General features: G+C 51.5%; 8 protein-coding genes across 8 annotated transcripts; 3 read left to right on the top strand and 5 right to left on the bottom strand.

The window, feature by feature from the left end:
* Positions 1 to 706: 706 nt before the first annotated feature.
* Positions 707 to 2,660, bottom strand: AA0111_g518 (hypothetical protein; the record flags this gene model as incomplete). The annotated part of the gene is made up of 2 exons (XM_028651263.1): positions 707 to 2,499; positions 2,549 to 2,660. 2 exons carry the CDS (start codon positions 2,658 to 2,660, stop codon positions 707 to 709), a joined length of 1,905 nt encoding a protein of 634 aa, XP_028511684.1.
* A 1,798-nt stretch (positions 2,661 to 4,458) lies between these two features.
* Positions 4,459 to 5,720, bottom strand: AA0111_g517 (putative endopolygalacturonase D; the record flags this gene model as incomplete). The annotated part of the gene is made up of 3 exons (XM_028651252.1): positions 4,459 to 4,862; positions 4,921 to 5,655; positions 5,708 to 5,720. The coding sequence occupies 3 exons, from the start codon at positions 5,718 to 5,720 to the stop codon at positions 4,459 to 4,461; spliced, it is 1,152 nt and encodes a 383-aa protein (XP_028511675.1).
* A 1,950-nt stretch (positions 5,721 to 7,670) lies between these two features.
* Positions 7,671 to 8,239, bottom strand: AA0111_g516 (hypothetical protein; the record flags this gene model as incomplete). The annotated part of the gene is made up of 2 exons (XM_028651241.1): positions 7,671 to 7,703; positions 7,757 to 8,239. 2 exons carry the CDS (start codon positions 8,237 to 8,239, stop codon positions 7,671 to 7,673), a joined length of 516 nt encoding a protein of 171 aa, XP_028511676.1.
* Positions 8,240 to 8,733: 494 nt separating this feature from the next.
* AA0111_g515 (Mitochondrial inner membrane protease) lies at positions 8,734 to 9,459 on the bottom strand (the record flags this gene model as incomplete). Its single annotated transcript, XM_028651230.1, has 1 exon — positions 8,734 to 9,459. One exon carries the CDS (start codon positions 9,457 to 9,459, stop codon positions 8,734 to 8,736), a length of 726 nt encoding a protein of 241 aa, XP_028511677.1.
* A 383-nt stretch (positions 9,460 to 9,842) lies between these two features.
* AA0111_g514 (Glutamate 5-kinase) lies at positions 9,843 to 11,492 on the top strand (the record flags this gene model as incomplete). The annotated part of the gene is made up of 2 exons (XM_028651219.1): positions 9,843 to 9,897; positions 9,961 to 11,492. The coding sequence occupies 2 exons, from the start codon at positions 9,843 to 9,845 to the stop codon at positions 11,490 to 11,492; spliced, it is 1,587 nt and encodes a 528-aa protein (XP_028511678.1).
* A 247-nt stretch (positions 11,493 to 11,739) lies between these two features.
* Positions 11,740 to 13,007, bottom strand: AA0111_g513 (Serine/threonine-protein kinase; the record flags this gene model as incomplete). The annotated part of the gene is made up of 2 exons (XM_028651208.1): positions 11,740 to 12,846; positions 12,897 to 13,007. 2 exons carry the CDS (start codon positions 13,005 to 13,007, stop codon positions 11,740 to 11,742), a joined length of 1,218 nt encoding a protein of 405 aa, XP_028511679.1.
* A 329-nt stretch (positions 13,008 to 13,336) lies between these two features.
* Positions 13,337 to 14,197, top strand: AA0111_g512 (hypothetical protein; the record flags this gene model as incomplete). Its single annotated transcript, XM_028651197.1, has 2 exons — positions 13,337 to 13,647; positions 13,699 to 14,197. 2 exons carry the CDS (start codon positions 13,337 to 13,339, stop codon positions 14,195 to 14,197), a joined length of 810 nt encoding a protein of 269 aa, XP_028511680.1.
* Positions 14,198 to 15,795: 1,598 nt separating this feature from the next.
* Positions 15,796 to 20,694, top strand: AA0111_g511 (ATP-binding cassette transporter; the record flags this gene model as incomplete). The annotated part of the gene is made up of 3 exons (XM_028651186.1): positions 15,796 to 18,138; positions 18,189 to 19,160; positions 19,216 to 20,694. 3 exons carry the CDS (start codon positions 15,796 to 15,798, stop codon positions 20,692 to 20,694), a joined length of 4,794 nt encoding a protein of 1,597 aa, XP_028511681.1.
* Positions 20,695 to 22,230: the final 1,536 nt, after the last annotated feature.

Raw genomic sequence — 22,230 nt, 5'->3', positions numbered from 1 at the left:
TTCGATGAAAGTGGAAGAGAAGGAAAAGATTGAGCGAAGCTTGAACGCTGGAGGACGAGGTTGGGATGCGAACGAGAAAGTGGTGTTACATGATACATGTGCAATAGACGGACAATGTACGTCGATCTCCGAACAACAACGATTTTCTGTTAAGGAACTGCCCTAGTTCGATGGTGAGAGGCGTGCATCTATGATTATGATATCATGAATTTGTCAAGTACAGGCCGTGATTATGATAGCGCACCTCTTCATTCAGTAGTATCCCCCGTTCGGACAAGGCTCTCCTGTGCTCGGTTAGTGTTTCGCGAAGCGCAGTGGTACATTTGGCACGTATACATCGCTAGCAGCGACCATAGCGAGTAGCGCTAGATGCGACACGCACTAACAAAGGTTTGTCAGACTGGGCTCCTAGGTCTTCGTACTTGTTAATACCCTCAGAAGTGACGGCGTTGCACATGATAGTAAACCAGTTAGGACAAGGGCACCAGTTGTTTAAATGAGAGACTGAGTGACGTTATGCCAGTAACGGCTCGATACTACGAATATGTTTATAGTACATGTCTATCACATGTGCTCGAAAGCACGGGGGTATCAAAGAAAACATAGGGTCAAAAAAGATCTAAATGCTCGCTGAATGACATATGGAAAGCGTCGAAACAAGTATGGGGCATAGCTCATATAGGAAAGTTCGTTGCATGTCGGCTTTTCAGCTCTGTGTCGTGTACATGTGTATATGTTCATGCAGTTGCGACGTCGAGTCGCGGTAGGGTTGCGGTTGTTGGGCCATCATGTGTTGCTGTGGATGCTGATGGTGCTGCTGAATAGGGTGTTGGGGTTGTTGATGCTGATGCTGGTGAAGATGAGGATGGCGCATGCCCATTGCTGCGGAAGTATAGTCAGGGTGTATATCTGATGATGCTTGACTCATTTGCGACGATGGTCTAGGATGAGTATTGCTTCTGGAGCTGCTGAGTCGATTGCCTATCTTAGAAAGCGGCTTCGAGATCATTTGGCCGAATGAGGGACGGTCATAGTATTGTGACTCTTCAAACTGTGGAGCCCCACCGAAATAGTTGGGGTACAATGTTTCTAGTGGGTTGGGCGGGACCTTGACTTGCTCCATGTATTCGTCGTGATACATATGGGTGTGTTGCTCGGGATCCATGATTGGAGTGTGGGCATGAGGTGTGTGCATCGTGGATGTTGTCATAGCCGGTGGGAGATCAGGTATAGCTGGTTGCGCTACGTCAAGGTAGTTCCCAGGGTCCACGTCCATGTAGCTAATGCGACGGTTATTCGTATCCACCGCGGGGGTTTGCGGCTCCACAAATGGCGAGGAGCCACAATCATAGTCAGGTACGTGCGCTAGAGAACTACAGATACGTAGTAACGCTGCGTTGATGCTCGCGAGCCGCGCTCGCGAGTGCTGTGGATTGGAATTTCCAATGAGAATGTGCATGCGCTGCTCACGTGATAGCTTCTCGACATGCGGTACGGAATCTCTTGAAGGAGTCACGAAACCTGGAGGTAACTGCTGGTGCACAGAGTCCAGCTGTATGTCAGCGCGGAGACTCAAGGCGGTAATTAAGACCTCTTCTCGACTTGGTCGAAGATCGCAACATTGAAGCTTCTGTCGGAGGATTCTCGAGTTGTCGGGACACCAACTAATCTGCGACCGACTCTCTCGTAGTCTCTCATCCAAGCAACCTATAAGCTCTTTCCAAGTATCGTGAAGTGCTTCTTGTCGTATCAGATTCCGGATGACATTCGAGTATTTCCATTGGTCCATCGTTGCGCCATTTTTCATGTGCTTCGCGACGTGGTCACATCGCTCATCCCACCCGATGCTAACCTCTTTGCACTTGTCAAACCCACAACCAAACACTCTTCTTGGCAATAAGGTGATGCCGATATCCGTTAGAGAAGGTAAAGGCCGACCGGCATGGTAGCGTTGATGATGCTTGATGAAGTCTTTTTGGCGGTCGAAGATACGGTTACAACCATTGACGACACACGGCCAGTCCTCTCCAGTCTCATGCATCCTCATCTCGTGTTTCTTCCAATCAGATTTGGCCTTGAACGTCTTCTGGCTCTTTTGTTCGGCACAATAGGTACAAAACATGAACGGTTCGCCAGATTGGCTCTGAGACTTGTCATCGTCCGGGATCAATGATGGAGAAGCAACACTGATATCATCTGTTGGTGTATAGCTTGGCTCCATCTTGAGGTCGAGTGGGCTCTCAGTATCCACATGAGGCATAGTAGCGGGCACCGGACGCGTCGGATCAAGACCAGCTGGGTAGGAGCGTGGTTCCGCTCGTCTCTTGGAGCGCGATGACGATGAGGAAGCGATGGAACCTCGCGTGTCACTGCTGCCTGTGGACGACGAGAAGGTTGATGCCATAGAGAGTCGAGACCGCCATGATGACCCAGACGAGGATGTCGTGGTTGAACTAGCAGTGCTGGTGGACATGAATGACGAGGCTGTGGAGTTGCGGCCTAAACTTGGTAAGCATATACACACACAACCGGGCGGCGACGAACATACGCGAGTCTATCGCTTGTGAGAACATTCTCTGAATTAGGTGTGGAGGATGCCTCGCCAGCAGGGCCTCAATATGTCGCATAGACTCCTCCGGTATGTCTAGATTGTCCTCCATGTTGGCTAAAGAGCCGTATGCTCAGTTCAATTCGCGCGACAGAGGACTACTGTAACATGCCGACTACACCTCGCGACAATTCAAACGAGTGAGAAGCTAAAACGAACGACAGGCGGAGGTGCAAAGGAGGGTGGGGAAGGGTATCCAGGTGTCGCGGTAAGACTAGGGGCCAAGGAGTGGATAATCGTGTATCCGAGCAGGCATCAGCTGCTGTTGGTGCGACAGGTTGATATACAAGTGGGATCACCTCACGCAAGACTGCAGCGGGGAGCGCGGAAACGGCACTCTTCTAGAAGACGTATGGAAGGATTGTAGAAGAAGCTAATTGTGGGTTGCTCGCGGGGGCGCTCGTGCGCAACATCGACATGACCACTGCCCTGGTTTGGCCTCAAAGCTGGGGCAAGGCTGAGGTTACGACAGGCGTGCCAATCTGTAGCGTGTTTGAGGTGGCCGCAAGGAACCGTAGTAGGGGCTGAAAGAACACGAGGACCAGCGACGAGAATGAATGAAATGATGTGCGCGCATCCACGACAAAAGTCTCTGCCAGCGTAGGTTTAAACACGGTTTGCCTAGGTCGATTCCGGTCGAGATATGGCCGGGCAAAGTGTCTGCGCGAGGCGATGATTCGCACAGACGTGGTGTGCAAAGCACGTAACCTATCGCAGATACGCAACAGGCCATTCGCAACGAAGCCATCCGAATACTAGGCCCTGTAAGGGGCATGCAGCGCGGTACCTGGATGACGCACCGCTGGTTAACTGCTGGAAGCGTGTTGGTGCCGTGATGAGTGACATTTTTGGTGGGACCTGACATGAGCTATCTGTTCATCCTGCACGCCGAATATCGGCATCACGCCGTCGCTTAATCCGGAGACCCAGTTCTTGCAGTTCGCGCCAGACGATGAAGGATTCACACCATCTGTCAACCACCGTCGACTGACGCAAGACTTGCTCGCAATGCTCATAACTCACGCAGATCAATCAGGACTCGAGTACCATGCCCACGATGATGAACTTGAGACAGGTGGCTGACAGAATGGGGTGCTGACGGCAGAAGCACGTCCCCCATGCATAACCAGTAGCAGCGAATGAATGCTTCGGGACTGCGATTGTAGCAGTTGGGCTGCTGCAGGCCGTCATCGCTGAAGATGCCCATGCAACTGGACGGTATCGCGTAATCGACGCGCAGTGAAAGGACACTTCGACTAGTGTAGGGTTAATGTAAGGAGACGGAAGCCTGCCACAACGGGCAGGAAGAGGCCGGGTAAATCCATTAGTTCAAAGATAACAGCCTTAGCTAGAGCGCTCGACTGCTTGGTATGAGGACCCGGACGGTGCGGTAACATGAAGGTGTAATTAACAGCATCACGCTTCTCCCGGGTTGTGTTCAATGTACCCACAGTGGGGCGGCGTCCCTGATGAAAGCGGCGCGATTGTTCGGGTCCCGAAACGCCACGGCACTTTTGGGGATCGTCCAGACCGCGAACGATTTCTTCAAACCGTTGAACAAACTTTGCCTGGGCGCGGATTTAAGCAGTGCACCATTGGCGCGACACCGGCTTAACGTTGAATTGTACGTCACGTGGGCGCATGCGCAGTTCATTCGGAGGTCGCGATGCTCCACAATCCAGAAGCAGCCAGTGTTACACCCCTTCATCGATCCGTCCAACGATCTACACGACGACTTTCGCTCAATGCATGCCGTCTTCTTAGGCTCAATAGATGATAGCGCACCGCACCCGGCGCGTCGGTCTAATTTATCTAACACGAAGCATAACGCTTGTCCTATCATTATCTGATTATACAAAGTGTCCATCGCAGTCAAAGTTGCCTGCCGTCTTGAAGTTACAAGAACTCTCCAATCCGCCCCCGGTGATATGAACGTCGTCAATCTTGATGTTGCTACAGCTTCCCTCTCCACAGAGGATATAGTAGTTCTTTCCCTCCTCTGTTGCAGTACCGGTGATGTTCCTCATGACAATGTTCTGGATGATGACACCGTTCGTTGGGCTGCCGGTTGGTCCACCGTTCAGGTAGTCTTGCTGGATATCAATTCCGTAGATGGATATGTTCTCAACGCGAATGTTCTCGAAAAGGATATTGGAGATGAAGCCGGTAGTGTTCGAGTTCGACTTGATGCGGGCTCCGTTCTCAGCGTTCAGAACGACAGAGTTGGTGAAGGATATGTTGGTAACATTGTTGTCTAAAGGATAAGGTTAGTGGGACGCGATCGAAGATGGGTAATTGAAAGGATGACATACTTGACTTTCCGCCAACTGATCCAATGGAAAGACCGTGACTGCCGTTGCAGTACATGTTGTTAACTAGGATGTTGTTTCCGCTTGTGACAGCGACACAGTCGTCTTGGTTGATAACGACGCTGTCACGAACTGTGGTGTCATTGGTGCTTCCCAAGTCGAATCCGTCGCTGTTGTGTGATGCTGGTAGGCCGTTGGAGCGGTTGTTGGGTGCATATCCAGCGCTGTTGTTCAGCGTAATGTGGTGAATATCCAGACCAGCACTGTTACTAATAGCGAAGCAGTGGACGGGATAGTTCTCGATGTAGATGTCGTGAACCGAGCTTTTCCCAAGAACCTTGCTGATCTCGATAAAGTGGTTTGGCTTGGTAAGGCCTCCGTTGCTACCAAGACCGTCCCACCAAGCTTGACCATTACCATCGAGCACCGCATCTGCGTCGGCTGTAATTTCGATGTTGGATCCTCCCACCTTGATGAAAGCATAGTTTGCATCGGCATATTCCCAGAATGTCTTTCCCTTGAATGTCACCTTGGTGCCACTCTTCAGCTTTGAAAGATCAATAGTTGAGTTTCCAGGCACGGTGAGACCATCAAGAGTTATGGAAGTGCAGGCCGCTGTTGCTGCTGGGATAGCCGCATACTCAGTCACGTAGCAGGCATCCGTAGTCGCAGTTGAAGACGGCGAGGGTACGGCGGCTGCTGTTCCTACAGCAGCAAGAATGACTGACGTAGATGAAGCTACAAGGGAGTTAGTACAGGGATGGTCCGCGTCATATACTGCTTCTAGTACCTTGGAATCGCATTTTGAAGGGGTTGAACTGATGTGAATCTCAAAAACTTCTTACATCCACAGGGTACTGACACTACTGTATATATACGTTCATGATCTTGCGGCCCCAGAATTTCCGTCCAAAGGCCACCTGCATATCCCCGACGAGTCGCCACATAATTTTGCGCGTGCGGCCACTGTAGAAATCTGAAGCCTTGTCATTTCCGACCAGAAAGCACAAGCAATCCAAGCACTAAAGCCAAGAACAGGCAAGGCTTGACAGCAGCACCATGCAAGAGGAGGTGTTCGCCCCACCACCAGGCACTGGGAAGTCAGTGCTAGCACGGGGAACGGCTCGGAAGAACGTGGGGCGTGGCCGGCCAGTCCGTGGCGAAAGAACAAAGACGCGTTCTGTTTGGTCGAAACGTTGCAAATGTACGACATGAAACATTCATCCGGGGTGCCACCAGCACATGGTGGAAAGGCGGAGTGAATGCGCGGAAAAATGGATTCCGTCCAACGGTATGGCTACTTAGTGCGAAGATGACCAGATGACTGATCGCGGAAATGATGCAGGACGGCGGGAATTGCGTAGGCCATAAATAATCCACGATGTCATGCGCTATCAACCAGAGGTATCCAAAACTCCCTTATCCCAACATACGAAGAAGAACCGAGAATACACATATACGGCAAACTGCAATCTATCTGAAATGATCGCAGCGCTGGTAGAAGGAAAGATTTACCTTAGAAACGTGAACTCGGAGAGAGCCATGTGACTAGCGGCTTGGCATGGCCCTGGTTTCCGGATCGATGCATGCGCAACCTTCTCGTTCCTCTGTGCTGAGTAGACCCTGACATAATTATGCAGGGCGCAAAAGGCCAAGATTGCAACGCGTATGTCAGCGGAAGTTACGGATGTATCAGAAAGCTTTGTAAGGCTTCGAGGCTTAGGTCAGGGCTACTTTTGCATTCTTCAACAAAGACCAAAACATACATGGATATGTATCTCAGGGGCTGAATCTGCCAACCTTCCGACGCCCATCAAATCGCAAGCTATCTTGCAATCATTCAATTTGATACAGGAATCACGCAAGGTAAAGTAGCTCATATCTGAGAGTATCTCAGCCGCAGTCGGCATATACGAACGCGTCGCACTTGTTCAGATCATAAGTCATTACAAAAGTCCCGGAAGTATACCTTCGCGCCTTTTCGAGAACTTTCGGACCGAAGTGAATGCCGCACGTACAATCTTGTGTAACAGGCCTTGATATCGGTTGCTTACTGAGAAGGACAAACAAAGACTTCGATGTATCATGACACATGCAAGACCACATCTTGAGTACGATCAATCGTTGAATAGGTCTTGGAGTTGACGGTCGATGATGACAAGCGAAAGAGGCTTTATACACACAGGCAGGCATATAGACACCCCGAAACCCACAGAGCTCGTGACGAGGCGTGAATGTATATCCACTTCTGTCGATCAAAACCTCCATATAAAGTCTTGCTAAGTGAGGCCAGAAGAATACAGCCTGCTCATTCCGGCATCTTGGGACACCAAAAACTCTGCTCCTGAACACTCGTTGGAGACTGTGTTGCTGCACGATGAAGGTCTGGGTGCATGAAACACCATAGAATAGACCCACTCTCCTCCAAAGTTACCAGCTGCGATGCCACGACCTGTGAATCATGTCCTCTTTTCGATGCTTGACAAAGTCTTCAACTTCATTCTCGAGAATGAGCAGAACTGACATGATCCATACTTTTCACTCCTGGCAGACATGAGTCTTCGTAGAGGCTCAGGTTCCATGGCTAAGTGCGCATGAGTTTGTTTGAATGTTGCAAAGCAGCTTGTGAACGGGGGCAGGAGGCAGGGAAGTAGAAGGCCTCATATAAACTTGGCAGACAAAAGATATGACGAGACGTGAGACATGTACAGCAAGTGCGGACATGGTCTCCGTCTTTGTCACTTTTGATGTCCCTAAAAGACAACGGCCATTGCTGACACAATCGTCTACCAACAATCAGTCCATCAATCTTATACATCATTTTCATCGATTTACTCACAAAGCCAGTCATACCCACCCATAGCTTCATACCCATACCCTCGATCTTAGCTGCCTCTCCTTCCACCGGCGCCGTCACACTCGATGTCGACGAAGCAGAGTGCTTCGCTGTTTTGCTTGCCCGCGCCGTACTAGAAGAGCCATATCCTGCTGTAGAAGTTGCCGTTGCCGTCGAATCAAGAAAGGATTGCCAGGCCTCTGCAGGTGACAAGGTTGCCGTTTTAGTTGGATACGGGACAAATAACCCCGTCGGCGTGTTTGTATTTGAATCTTGTGAGTTGTTGTCAGGTGCGTCAGGTGTTTCTGGTACTTCTGGTTTTGGCCGGTTTGGTCTTGCTGCTGGTACTTGGGGTTCATTGGGCACAATAGGCGAGAGGGGTTCGTCTGGTGTTATAGGTCTTGGGATGGGTCGCGGTGGCGGTGGAATAAAAGCTGCGGAGGATGTTGCGACAAAGAGAAGACATAATAGGGAGTGTGGTAGCATTTTGAAGGGACGTTAAAATTGGAGTCTGGAGCGGATGACGAGATTTGAGATATCGGGGCTGGTTAGGGAAGAGATACGGGTCCTGGTACTTCTAGCCATGTTGTATATACCCATAAAGTCTGCGTGTTTCAAGGCGTCCAGATTGTGTCCAGCCTCATCATAACATTGCGGCGGAGCACCAACTGACAGAGTGGGAATATGCCTCGCGCTTCGCTTGGGCAGCCACCGCCTAATCAAGTATTGGGGGCCAAAAACAACAACTTCTGACTTCTCCTCAAGTAAACAGCTCGACAGAGTGGTCATACGCGAAACTTCTCCTAAGGCCTAAGTTGTCAATTGAGCGGAGAAGAAATATTGAACAACACCACGCCCTCTAGTATACCTGAAAATCCCAGCACCCTTATCAACGCCATCGCTATGCGCACGTACAAGGGGAGTACAACTGTTATAGTACATCGTACGAACCGACCAATCACATCTCTCACTTGTCCGCATTATCGATATATCTCGTCAAATGGCCTGGTATCCCGGAAACAACTATCCCATACTTCGTTGACTACCTTTCCAGCATGCTCTTGGTCCTTTATGCCTGGCCTAGCCATCATACTCAACGTCGCTCTCCGTCTAACACACGATTGTAGTTGTTCGGTGATGCGCCACTGGTTCCGCGTGAAGAACTCTCTAGAGAAACGACATTCGCCGCTGAGTGTGGAAGCGCGTATCTCAAGGCAAGCCTGGTGTCGCAGGTTCTCGGACTCGACTTTAAATTTTAGATGGTCCCACGCGTGAACCATCTCGTGCGCCATGGTGTCTTCCTGGTGTCCGCGATTGCGGAACTTGTTGGCGCAGAGGAGGATGCCGTGGTCGAGGGAGAAACCGCCCGATTGCTCATTCGTGCACATGCGGCACAGTATATTGTCCTTGTTCAGATCGCCTCCCAGTTTGTATACTTCATCCGACAGGAAGCGTATAATGGGACTGTATTGTAATAGGTATTCCTTGTTCGACTCGCATCGCTTGCATATCGAGTCTGCTTTTATCTTGTCCATTTCGCTGAAGTAGCCCTTTTCTAATTCGATGTCTCGAGAACCTGTCATGCGACCGAGCATTATGTTGAAGGTACTGCTCCATGTGTAGTATACAGGGTCGATCTTCTGAGGGGGTGGTTGGGCCATGGCGGAGAGGGATGCGCCATCGGGCGCCGTCTCGGGGTTTGCCATGGTATGGTTCGGCGGTGTGCAACTTTGGAGTTTGGTGACCGGAGTGAAGGGCGCAGATGTGTGGCGTGACGTACAACGATGTTTACGGTAGGGCGTGTTCTCAATTCCCGTCGCGAAAAGTTTAGGTGGAGATGGGGAAGGAGCTGGTAGCGCGGGGAGCCAATCGGAGGGAAGACGTCACCGCGAGCAAGGGAGCCCGAAGATCGCTTGCGAGGGAAACTTGGGCTTGTTCCAGTCATCAGTTGCGCAACAATATAAAGAGCGGCGTCTATGTGATGAAGCGCTGAGCTCCAACTACATCTCAGCGGTCCCCTTTTCTCCTACAACCTTCTTGACTATCCCACATCTGCGCCTGCCGCCATTGTATCACACCCTCTTTCGCAATGGCTGTCCATATGCGCAAGCAGCCCGGCCAACTCACCGTCGTGATAAAACTCGGTAAATACAGAACAGTACTTAATTCGCATCGAAAAGAAGAGAGCACCTGACCAACACAACCAGGAACCTCATCCATAGTTGACGAAAAAACACATCAGCCCCTCCTCTCCATCCTCTCTCTCATTGTCGAGACAGCATGCAGCCTACGCACCGCCGGTCACCGCGTCGTAATTGTATCCTCTGGTGCCATTGGTGTGGGTTTACGGCGTATGAATCTCCCACGACGTCCAAAACACCTCCCACAAGTCCAAGCGCTTGCGGCTATCGGTCAAAGCAGACTGATGTCGCTATGGGATCAGCTATTTGGCAACTTGGAGCAACCAATTGCTCAGGTGCTGTTGACGCGAAACGATATTGCCGATCGAACACAGTACCAGAATGCGCAGAATACATTCATTGAACTCCTGAGCATGGGTGTCATTCCTATTGTGAACGAGAACGATACTTTGGCCGTCACTGAAATCAAGTTTGGTGACAACGATACGCTGAGTGCTATAACTGCGGGTATGGTCCAGGCGGATTACCTCTTCCTTATGACGGATGTGGACTGTCTGTATGACAAGAATCCGCGCACCAACCCAGACGCAAAATCCATTGCTGTTGTGGAAGATATTGCAGAGCTGGCAGCAGATGTAAGCTCGGCCGGCAGTTCCCTGGGAACAGGCGGTATGAGCACCAAGATCGTAGCAGCAAGGTTGGCGACAAGTGCGGGTGTCACGACAGTCATTACGAAGAGTAGTAAACCAGGCAACATCTCGGGAATTATTGCGCACGCAGAGAAACAAAGAAAGGCAAGGATGTCAAGTCGGAATTCCGTCACCAACTTGCAGGAAGAAGGCGCAGCACATGCTCAAGCAGCCTTGCAAGATTCAAACCACGATCTCTCTGCATCTACAGCCTCGCTAGGCGATCAACAGCTCGCTGGAAGCGCATCGCCCAAACCAGAAGAACCAGTGCCCCTACACACCCGTTTCCTCCCGATATCCAACCCAATCCGCGACCGCTACTTCTGGATCTTGCATGGTCTTGCGCCCCACGGGACGATATATATCGACCAGGGTGCATGGGCTGCGTTGAGCGATAAAGCTGGACTACTACCTGTCGGCATCGTAGAAGTAGACGGCCACTTCGCCCAGCAAGAAGCCGTACGCATTGTCGTTGTCAAACGTCTATCCAACCCATCACACTCTCCCAAACCAGTGCAATCACCAACGACCCCGCAACCGCCTACAACGCCTGGCGCTCTAGCCCACGGCGTACACGCCCCAATTCCAATTCGACATCCCCTTACGCACTCATCGTCATCATCGTACTCGATGAGTTCCTCCCAGACACTGCAGCACCCACCCAATTACGAACTGCACAACCCAGCACCGATTGAGATTGGGCGAGCAGTAGTGAACTACTCAGCTACCGAAATTAGGAGAATCAAAGGCCTCCATTCGACGCAAATTAGTGAGGCGTTGGGTTATGCGGATAGTGAGTATGTGGCGTTGCGAGAGAACATCGCTTTCTTCGGGAGCGAGAGGAGTAGACCTAGCACGCCCGACTTTAGGCATGGAGAAAAGAAGAGTGAGATGGTCGAGGCGCATTGAGGCGGGTATCTTCGTAGCGCGTAGATGGCAAATAGAAATGGGTCAAGAATGAAGATTGAAATGCTTGCATTGCATGCGATGTGGGGTGTATACCCCCATGAATATACCAAACGCCAACGGCAAACCGAAGACTCCAAGCAATGCGACTATAAGCGCGACTAAGAAAAAAAAATCAATGACTTCCGTGCAGAACGCCCTTTCGCCGTCGTAAATGTTAGACATTATGTAATGAAGACCAAGAACAAGTCTAGTAGCTCTCCTCAGATTGCTCTGAGCTGCTGCGGATCTTGCCCCCAGAGGTACGCTCGTAAGCTCGTGGGCTGCCCTTGCAGTGCTTCACGATCCACGGGTGTACCTCAACGTCCTCGAGCGCGATACGCTTCTCAGGATCAAGTACCAGTAGTCTCTTGATGAGATCCCGTGCTTCTGCGCTGACAAAGCTTGGGACTGTGTACTCTCCCCTCGCAATCTTGCGCTGTGTCATGACTTGTGTGTCCTCAAAAGGCGCTTCGCCGACCAAGAACTCATATGTCAAGACACCCAAGCTCCACAGGTCAACCTTCTCAGAGTAGTAGTTGTCCTTGCCGCCACCGCGAAGCATCTCCGGGGGCAGGTAGTCGAGAGTTCCGCACATGGTGTTTCGGCGGTTGTTGGGTGCGTGAACCGACCAACCAAAGTCAGAAATCTTGATCTCGCCGTGAATGCCTACGAGAATGTTCTCGGGCTTGATGTCGCGGTGCATGACGTGCTTCTTGTGGAGGTACTTGAGCGCTGCGGCCATTTGGGCAATGTATTGTGCTGCTTTCCATTCTGGGAAGCGTTGTTCCTTGCGGAGGTGCTTGTAGAGTTCTCCCTTGCCGGCGAACTCGAGAATGAGGAAGATTCGCTTTGCGTCGTGGAAGTGACCGAACAGCTTGAGGATGTTGGGGTGGGTGAGGTGTGATTGGATCTCAATCTCTCGGCGGACCTGCTTTTCGACTTTGCCTTGTTGGAGCTCGGACTTGTGGAGGACCTTCAAAGCGCACACAAAGCCTGACGAGCGTTCCTTGGCGAGGTAGACGCGACCAAACTTTCCCTTTCCAAGGGGCTTGCCGATTTCGAACATGCCCAGATGCCATTGTTTGGGTTGTGCGGGGTTTGAAGGAGCGGTGTAGATGGCTGACTCGGTAAGGGTGCGGCGGTGAGATGGGTTTTGTTCTGAGGGGCGGCTGGCGCTTGCTGTGATGGTGACCTTGGCGATGTTTGCCGTCTTTGCGTTTTGTGTGGCAAGCTTCTGTAATGGAATCTGATGGGGCAGCTTCATGCGGTTTGCAGCTGATTGTGACGACGACAGGCCGGATGTGGTTGCCGAAGACTTTGACTCTGTTAGAAGTAGCTCTACACGACAGACGAATTGATGCACACCTTTGCCTTGTGGTAGGTCGTAGTGGTGGTCGTGGATGTGACCTGGTCATCGTTCTCATCGTTGATGGTGGTGCGCTCAAAGGCGGCTTCGAGGTTTGCAACGTCGGCCATGGCGATGTCGAGATGCAGGCTGAAGCGACAGGAAGCAGGCAGTACGGCAGCAAAAGACGTGCCCAAGGGTATTATGGAATGCTATGTTGATGGTTGTTCAAGGTTCAGGGACGGCATGCCAGCTAGTTAACCACAAACAAGTGGGTTTCACACGTTGCTATGGGAGACGGAGATCGGCGGTCGGAGCTTTTGTTCGCGCCCCCCTCCAAAGAAACTCCCCGCCATCGGGCCCACCTGCAGCTGGCAGCGAAGAAGAGGAAGAAGAATCCATACCGTCGCTCACCACACTACATTCTTCCGAAAGGGTCTCGTCGCATACATCTCAAAACATGGCATCGCTCAACGGAGCGCCCGCCGATACCGTGGCACCTGGCCACGCCGACACGTCCATCACCAAGCAAGGCTTCACCATCACCACGCGCAAACTGCCCATCCTCAAAGCCGGTCCTATAGAAGACATGACCAAGAAGTTGGGCATTGCGCCGCCTGAGATGATATTCGGCGACAACATGGTACGGATAGAACATGAGCAGAGTGGCTGGTACATCGAGTTCAATGCCTTCGATGCGCTGGATCTGGTGGACAAGACTGGCGACAAGATGTTCAAGGTGTCATACTCCAAAGAGTGGCAGCAGAACCGGTGAGGATTTATGCCGCAATGCCGCCTGAGTGCCCGCCTGACAGCTCCCAGACAGAAGCAATTCGAGGATATCAAGGAGGTCGTCAAGCCGTTCGACTGGTCCTACAGCACAGATTACAAGGGCACTACACCACCAACACCCGCCTTTGAGCCTACCGAGACTCCCATACCACTTGCTCTCCTCAAGCGACCTGATCCTATACACTTCTTCGACGAACTAGTCCTTTACGAAGACGAACTAGCGGACAACGGCATTGCCATGCTATCTTGCAAGATTCGCGTCATGCCGCAACGGCTACTATTACTTGTGCGCTTCTTCATGCGTCTAGACGATGTTATCTTCAGGATACGCGACACTCGGATATTTGTCGAGTTTGGTGACAATGTGGTGCTCAGAGAATATACGGCGAGGGAGGAGAAGTACGAGGATGTGAGAAAGAAGCTCGCAGGAAGAAAAGAGGATGTGCTTGCGATAATGCGAGACCCCAACCGCTTGGCGGAGCACATACCCATCGTGGAGCATAAGCTCGAGGGGCTGCAATTGAAGTAAGCTGGGGCGGATGCGACAGAACATCCAAAAGAAAACAAATGGGCCCACCAACATGAGAGCAACAGCGTTAGAAGCGGTAAACGGCGAACTAAATCTGCAAAACCATCAACAAGGTTTGTGCTTTGCTCGTATACCTGTTGATCGAAACCAAACTAATCTTTTGTTCAGTAATCAACTTACCAGTACTCAGAAACCAAGCATCTTAGTTTGGGAATCTGCCGTTCTACAAGCTTCAAGTACAAACGCACTCCACTTATCTTGCGGAAGCGTTGTCGAGATGCACCAATAACTCTCATGCGCGACGCGATGGTGATCCTCCATCCACTATCGTGTACATATCTAGCACATAATGCATGTAGTCGATCTTGAGCTTGATGCGCATCCATGCACAAACGATGTTCTGTGTGCGGATCTCAAGATCGTGTGCGTCTGGTCATCTGAACCGCTAAGCGTACGTACTGAGATCTCGATGGAATCTCGAGCAGACGAGCCACATGAATGTTCATGCCCGAATGCAATTCTTCATGACAGGAATGAAGCATTGAAACTCTATCTCCCAGCTTTTATATTAAACCTCACCGCTGGTGCATGCAGATCGCTGTCAGCACCGTGCGCAAGCCGTTAGGACCTGTAGGAGGTTCCTGCCTTATCACCTCCCAAGAAACAATTGAGTTCTGTAGACGCTGAGATAAGCAAGTAAAATTGCCCTAGTGCTCCATGACTGTTCATACGCGTGTACTTGATTATGTCAAGCGGATGTTGCATTCGTCCGACATAATCCTTACTCAGGGGACCGTTGTGCACCGCCTCAGATTACGACCGAAAAGTGGAAAATGGATGAAACTCAACAGACAGAAAATCACCGGAACTTGTACAACACAGAGTGGACGTCCTCGGACCATCCGGATGGCCAGCGATGCCAGCAAGGGTTTGTACGATGGAAGACGGGTACCGAGAAGCGTGGCAGACGTAATGGAGCAGCCCGAGCGATCCCTCGTCCGGAAGTAGTAAGCTGTCGATCGCGGACCAAAATAAGCGTTGGACGACAGATGCGACCCAGCATCACCACCTGTAGAGGTAAGCAACAACTGCGCATACTGAGTAGATTCGGCTTCTCCATGATGGTGGCCATATATCCTGCTTCGACTAAATGCTATGATTGTGGTGGCTTCTTCTTGGCTGCTTCCGCTTCCGCCGCCGTCCGGGCTGTGATGTCATGTTGAACATAGGAAAAAAGCAGACTCTTGACTGGGCGCCCGGTATAGTAAGACTAATTGCGGTCTCGAACCAGCACGCTGCAAGCACACTGAACGTGGATCCGCACACTTCAAATTCGGCCCTTGTAGCGCGCGCACGCTCCCAATCATCTACTACGGTGAAGGACGAATCTTACTCAAACGGTCCAAGCATCTCGTCCGAGGCGGTGGTGCCAGGACTAGTCGCGGGCATGGGGAGTGTCCGCCATCCGGGGTGCTATGACAACATAGGTCCAAACGTTGTCTAGGAGTTGATATATGTTGAACGGTCGCAGGTGGTCAGCAAAATAAGACAACACCGACGTTGACATTACACGCCAGCACTCGCCGCTGCAACTCACCATGGCTGACTTCAAGTCCAACGGCGAGGCTAACATGTCGGATACGTCATACTCTCATCAAACACAAACCCACAATACTGCTCAATCAGGGTCAGAATCTCAGACTCCTGCCCACGGTGTTGTTCGAACCGCTTCTGGCCGCGAAACCTACTTTCCCGATGGCCATGCTCATGGCAACCACGGACTCTTCTCATCGCACTCCTACACACAAGAAAGATCAACATCGGCAGGACATGGATTGTTCTCTTCCACCGAAGCGTCCCAATCTCATCCTACGGGAGAGGAGGTTGTGCCTCTCGACAAAGTCAACACATCAAGCTCATCCGACTCTTCGGAAACAAAATTCGGGTCAAATGGGGAGTCGCGAAAAGTAAAGCGAACCGCTACTTCATCTTCATCCGACAATATGGCTGGAGGCACGCTTCAACGTCGTGCCACCCGCCCTGAAATCGACGACGATGGCAGGCGGGAGTTGGCGCGCATCTTCACATCAGCTTCGAGAGTGACACAGCAGATGAGCATTGCGCAGCCCAATGACCCACGAGTGGACCCCTCCAATGAGGCCTTTGATCTTAGCAAGTTCCTGAACATGTTCCGGAACCAGCTTGAAGGTGAGGGTATCGAGATGAAGAAAGTCAACGTTGTCTACAAGAACCTCAACGTTTTCGGTTCCGGTAAGGCTCTCCAACTTCAGGACACCGTCGCGGATCTTTTCATGATGCCCTTCCGAGCGAAGGAAATCTTCGGCAAGTCAGAACGCAAGCAGATTCTCCACAGCTTCGATGGTATCATCCGAGCCGGCGAGCTTTGTGTAGTACTTGGACGTCCCGGATCTGGTTGCTCAACACTCCTGAAGGCTCTCACTGGTGAGCTTCATGGTCTGGAGACAGATGAATCACTCATTCATTACAACGGCATTCCCCAAGAGCGCATGCGCAAAGAGTTCAAGGGCGAGACAGTATACAATCAGGAAGTCGACAAGCACTTCCCTCATTTGACTGTAGGCCAAACTCTCGAGTTCGCTGCGGCTGTCAGAACGCCATCGAACCGACCCGGTGGAGCTACCCGCGACGAGTTCTCACAGTTCATGGCCAAGGTCGTCATGGCCGTGCTTGGACTGAGTCACACCTACAACACCAAGGTTGGAAACGACTTCGTCCGTGGTGTTTCTGGTGGAGAGAGGAAGCGAGTATCAGTTGCCGAGATGTTGTTGGCTGGCGCCCCGTTCGCGGCTTGGGATAACTCAACTCGTGGCTTGGACTCGGCTACTGCGCTGAAGTTCGTCAAGGCTTTGAGGGTCGGCTCCGATCTGGCTGGAGGTGCTGCTGCGGTGGCCATCTACCAGGCTAGTCAGAGCGTGTACGACCAATTCGACAAAGCCGCCGTTCTCTACGAAGGTCGTCAAATCTACTTTGGACCTGCTAGCGAGGCGAAAGCCTACTTCGAGCGTCAAGGATGGTACTGCCCACCTCGACAGACTGCTGGAGATTTCCTCACAGCCGTCACCAACCCAGATGAGCGAAAGCCCAGGGAGGGCATGGAGAACAAGGTACCACGCACGCCAGAAGACTTTGAGAAGTACTGGCGCGACTCTCCCGAGTACAAAGCCCTACTCGAGGAAATCAAAGACTTCGAAGCCGAGAACCCAGTCAACGAGCACGGCACTCTAGAGACACTGCGCCAGCAGAAGAACTACATCCAGGCCAAACATGCCCGCCCCAGGTCTCCCTACCTCATCAGTGTCCCTATGCAGATCAAGCTCAATACACGACGAGCGTACCAGCGTATTTGGGGTGACGTAGCCTCTACAGCCACACAAGCCGGTCTTAACGTTGTCATCGCTCTCATCGTCGGTTCCATCTACTTCGGTCACTCCAATGGCTCCAGCTCGTTCCAAGGTCGTGGAGCAGTCATTTTCTTGGCCATTCTCTTCAACGCCCTTACGTCCATTGGTGAAATCTCAGGTCTATACGCCCAGCGCCCTATTGTTGAGAAGCACAACTCGTATGCATTCTACCACCCGTCGACCGAAGCTATCGCTGGTATTGTTGCCGATATACCCGTCAAGTTTATACAGGCTGTAGTCTTCAACATCATTTTGTACTTCCTGGCACAGCTTCGGTACACCGCTGGACAGTTCTTCTTGTTCTTCATCGTCACGTATATGGCAACCTTCGTCATGGCAGCTATTTTCCGCACAACTGCAGCCGTTACGAAAACAGCGTCGCAAGCTATGGCAGGCGCCGGCGTCTTGGTGCTTATCCTCGTTATCTACACTGGTTTCGTTATTCGCATTCCCCAGATGCCTGATTGGTTTGGCTGGATTCGATGGATCAATCCCATTGTAAGCTTGTTGCTCGCTCTTCTACCATCAAATGTTAACACTTTCTCTAGTTCTATGCATTCGAAATTCTCCTCGCCAACGAGTTCCATGGGGTCAACTTCCCTTGTGATAGCTTCATCCCTTCAGGTCCCGGATACTCCACAAATGGCAACTCGTTCATCTGTGACACTCAGGGTGCAATTGCTGGACAGACGTTTATCAACGGTGATAGCTTCATCGAGGTTTCGTACTCGTACTCCTGGAGCCATGTTTGGCGTAACTTCGGCATCCTTTGGGCTTTCCTGATCTTCTTCTTGGTCACCTACTTCATCGCCGTCGAGGTCAACTCTTCCACATCCAACACCGCTGAGCAACTCGTCTTCCGACGTGGTCACGTTCCAGCTTACATGCAACCTGGTTACAGCAAGGGTTCAGATGAGGAAGCTGGAGCTGCCGGACATGGTGAGAATGAAGGTGCTGGCGATGTCAGTGCTATTGAGGAACAAAAGGGTGTTTTCACTTGGCGCAATGTCGTCTACGATATCGAGATTAAGGGTGAGCCACGCCGATTGCTCGACCATGTCTCTGGTTTCGTCAAGCCTGGAAGTATGACCGCCCTTATGGGTGTCTCGGGAGCTGGAAAGACTACGCTTTTGGATGTTCTGGCTCAGCGAACCACCATGGGTGTCATTACAGGCGATATGTTCGTTAACGGAAAGCCTCTCGACCCCGCATTCCAACGCTCGACTGGTTACGTTCAGCAACAGGATCTTCATCTAGAGACCTCAACCGTCCGCGAAGCACTACAATTCTCCGCTATGTTGCGCCAGCCCAAGACTGTCAGCAAGAAGGAGAAGCACGATTACGTTGAAGAAGTCATCAAGATGCTGAACATGTCCGACTTTGCCGAAGCTGTTGTTGGTGTTCCTGGCGAGGGCCTGAACGTTGAACAGCGCAAGCTCTTGACAATTGGTGTTGAGCTCGCTGCCAAGCCGAAGTTGTTGCTCTTCCTTGACGAGCCCACTTCGGGTCTCGATTCACAGGTCAGTATTTTCACATTAATCTATATCTTGCCGGCGATTGCTAACTTCTTTACAGAGTTCCTGGTCTATCATCGCCTTCCTCCGCAAGCTCAGCAATGCCGGCCAAGCCATTCTTTGTACCATCCATCAGCCCAGCGCCATTCTCTTCCAAGAGTTCGACCGTCTCCTCTTCCTTGCCCGTGGTGGTAAGACCGTCTACTTCGGCGATCTTGGCGAGAACTCCCGAACACTTCTTGAGTACTTCGAGAACAATGGTGCACGTGCCTGTGGTGAAGATGAGAACCCGGCTGAGTACATGTTGGAGATCGTGAACGCTGGCAAGAACAACAACGGTGAGGACTGGTTCGACGTCTGGAAAGCGAGCGAAGAAGCCAAGGGTGTTCAGCAGCAGATCGATCAACTCCATGAGTCCAAGAAACATGAGAACCTCGATATTGCATCGGAGACTGGTGGTGGCGAGTTCGCCATGCCACTGACAACGCAAATCGTGGAGTGCACATACCGTGCTTTCCAGCAATATTGGCGCATGCCCAGTTACGTTATGGCTAAGTTTGGTCTCTGCACCATCGCTGGTCTCTTCATCGGTTTCTCCTTCTACCAGGCCAACACGACACTTGCAGGCATGCAGACTATCATCTTCTCGGTCTTCATGCTTACAACCATCTTTTCATCGCTTGTACAACAGATCCAACCCCTCTTCATCACGCAACGTTCTCTCTACGAGTCCCGCGAGAGGCCATCAAAGGCTTACAGCTGGATCGCCTTCATGGTTGCCAACGTCGTTGTTGAGATCCCATACGGTGTTATCGCTGGTATCCTTACCTTCGCAACTTTCTACTACCCGGTCGTGGGCGCGAGCCAGTCCAGTGAACGTCAAGGCTTGGTTTTGCTGTTCTGCGTGCAACTGCTCATTTACACGTCCACCTTTGCCGACATGACCATCGCAGCGCTACCCAATGCCGAAACAGCATCAGGTCTCGTCTCGCTTCTCACACTCATGAGTATCCTCTTCAACGGTGTTTTGCAGCCTCCGAGCCAACTTCCTGGGTTCTGGTTATTCATGTACCGCGTCAGTCCGTTCACGTACTGGATCGGTGGAATGGTCTCGACCATGCTTTCTGGTCGACAGGTTATTTGTAGCGCGCAAGAAGTTTCCGTCTTCGACCCACCGGCTGGCCAGACATGCGGCGCTTATCTAGCCGATTACGCTGCTGCCGCGGGCGGTACCATCCAGAACCCGGAGGCGACCACTAGCTGCAACTACTGCTCGTTGAGCAACGCGGACCAGTTCTTGGCGGGTTCGTCCATCTACTACGGCGAGCGATGGAGGAACTTCGGCATCATCTTCGCCTTCATCGGCTTCAACATTTTCCTTGCTATTCTTACTTACTACTTGTTCCGTGTTGCCAACCTCAAGAATCTTTTCCACAAGAAGAAGGGTCCTGCTAAGGCGAAGGAGGGTGCGGAGAAGGCAGCGCAACAGGGTGGACACCCTGGAGAGCGAAGTGGAGAAAAGGATGCTGGCACCGCTTGAGCTGCATAAAGTTGGTGGTCTCAAAGAGAGGTGTGGTTCTCTTTCGTACCTATAGATCTTTGGGTTATTTGATTTAATCAGTATAGTTAATACTAATTCCTATGTTCAAATCTTTGGCTTGCGTTTCTCAGGTGACAATATTTGTAAATGTAGGCGTGACGGCGACAAAAACGGTCCAGATGCAGTTCGACCATAGCCTCGGTACATGTAGTCTCCTTGGTACATCCATGGAGGCTTCGGCCCGTTATAGCTTCGAGCGGTATTCTCGAATGACTCGTCTTTGAGCCTCATGAAAGCAAGACCGGTACTAGAAGACGGTGGAGAGAAGCTATGGCATGTGAAATCTTGCAAGTTACCGGAAGGTCACGAGCGCACGCCTTGACCGTTATGTCAAAGCAAGGGTCGTTCCCTGCAGGCTCAATTGAGTACGCACGTATGAATGCGATCATGATCCAGTCACTCCCTCAGTATGGCACAGTTCCCGCAATAGCGGCTCAACATGGACGATGTGGAGTTGGAAACTCTTGAATGCTTAACCAGTCCTCATACCAGATTGAGTATCCCGAAAACGTCTTGTTCACTGATTCATAACATTACGTACGGGTAGTCCACTACGCATAGGCAAAAACAATGCGGTATTCTTAACCAAGAACGGTTTTCGGCTGCCGCGATGCGAGAATCTCCATGCTGCCAATAACTTGACCTGACGATCTACGCTCGACTTGAGGCTCAACTTCGGCCCAGAACGTTTTGCGGGGAAGTCTCTTGTGGAGCTCCGGAGCGATCCCCATGTCGCGATGCTGGGGTTTTCCAAGGATGCGTTTCTGATGTCGGTTTAGCGTCTACCGAATTTTACCACTTGCTCCGACGCTTGCTCCATGCACCGAAAATTTCTCTTCATCCGGGACCTCGTGACGATGCCCTATCGATGGTCGTCGGGACTTTTCGTCGGCAACACAGAACTTCCAAGATCTCGCCCCGCTTTCTGATGAACAGACAAGCCTGGAGACGTGGAGCTTGGCTGTGCATGGTCGCATTTTGCGCGGTTTCCCCATGTGCATGAGTCGTGATGGAAGGTGTACCGATGTGTTATGCGGAGACGGATACCGAAGAATACTCTGTCGATGAAACCTCCAGTTCCAGAGTGATGGTTCGTAGCACGTGGAGGAGACAGCATCCTCCAGGATCTGACGCGCGAAAGAGCTAACCCTGCGTAGTCGACTGCAGCGCCTCGAAGCGACTCGCTGTCACGAGTCATGTACTACACTCACGATCTCCGCAGATTCGCGCGAGTCAATCAACCCGCTCCGACCTCTTCGTTATTCTTTCTCCACAAGCATCTGCCGACGCGCATACAGACGTCCGACCAGGATCTTGGCAACCGCTATGCCGCCTTGAAATGACGTCGTCTGCCTCGAAACCAGGACGCCATTGGTATGGTACGGGTATGTGGAGACTCCGCAACCCGGACGGGCAAACTTCGGTACATGGTTGTGGCTGCCTCACTGGCTTCTAGCTGTATGATTCGGATCGTGA

Source organism: Alternaria arborescens (genome assembly GCF_004154835.1).
Source record: "Alternaria arborescens strain FERA 675 chromosome Unknown contig_1, whole genome shotgun sequence".
Classification (NCBI taxonomy): domain Eukaryota; kingdom Fungi; phylum Ascomycota; class Dothideomycetes; order Pleosporales; family Pleosporaceae; genus Alternaria; species Alternaria arborescens.
Note: the sequence above shows the minus strand (reverse complement) of the source record. Positions and strands in the feature narration are given on the sequence as shown.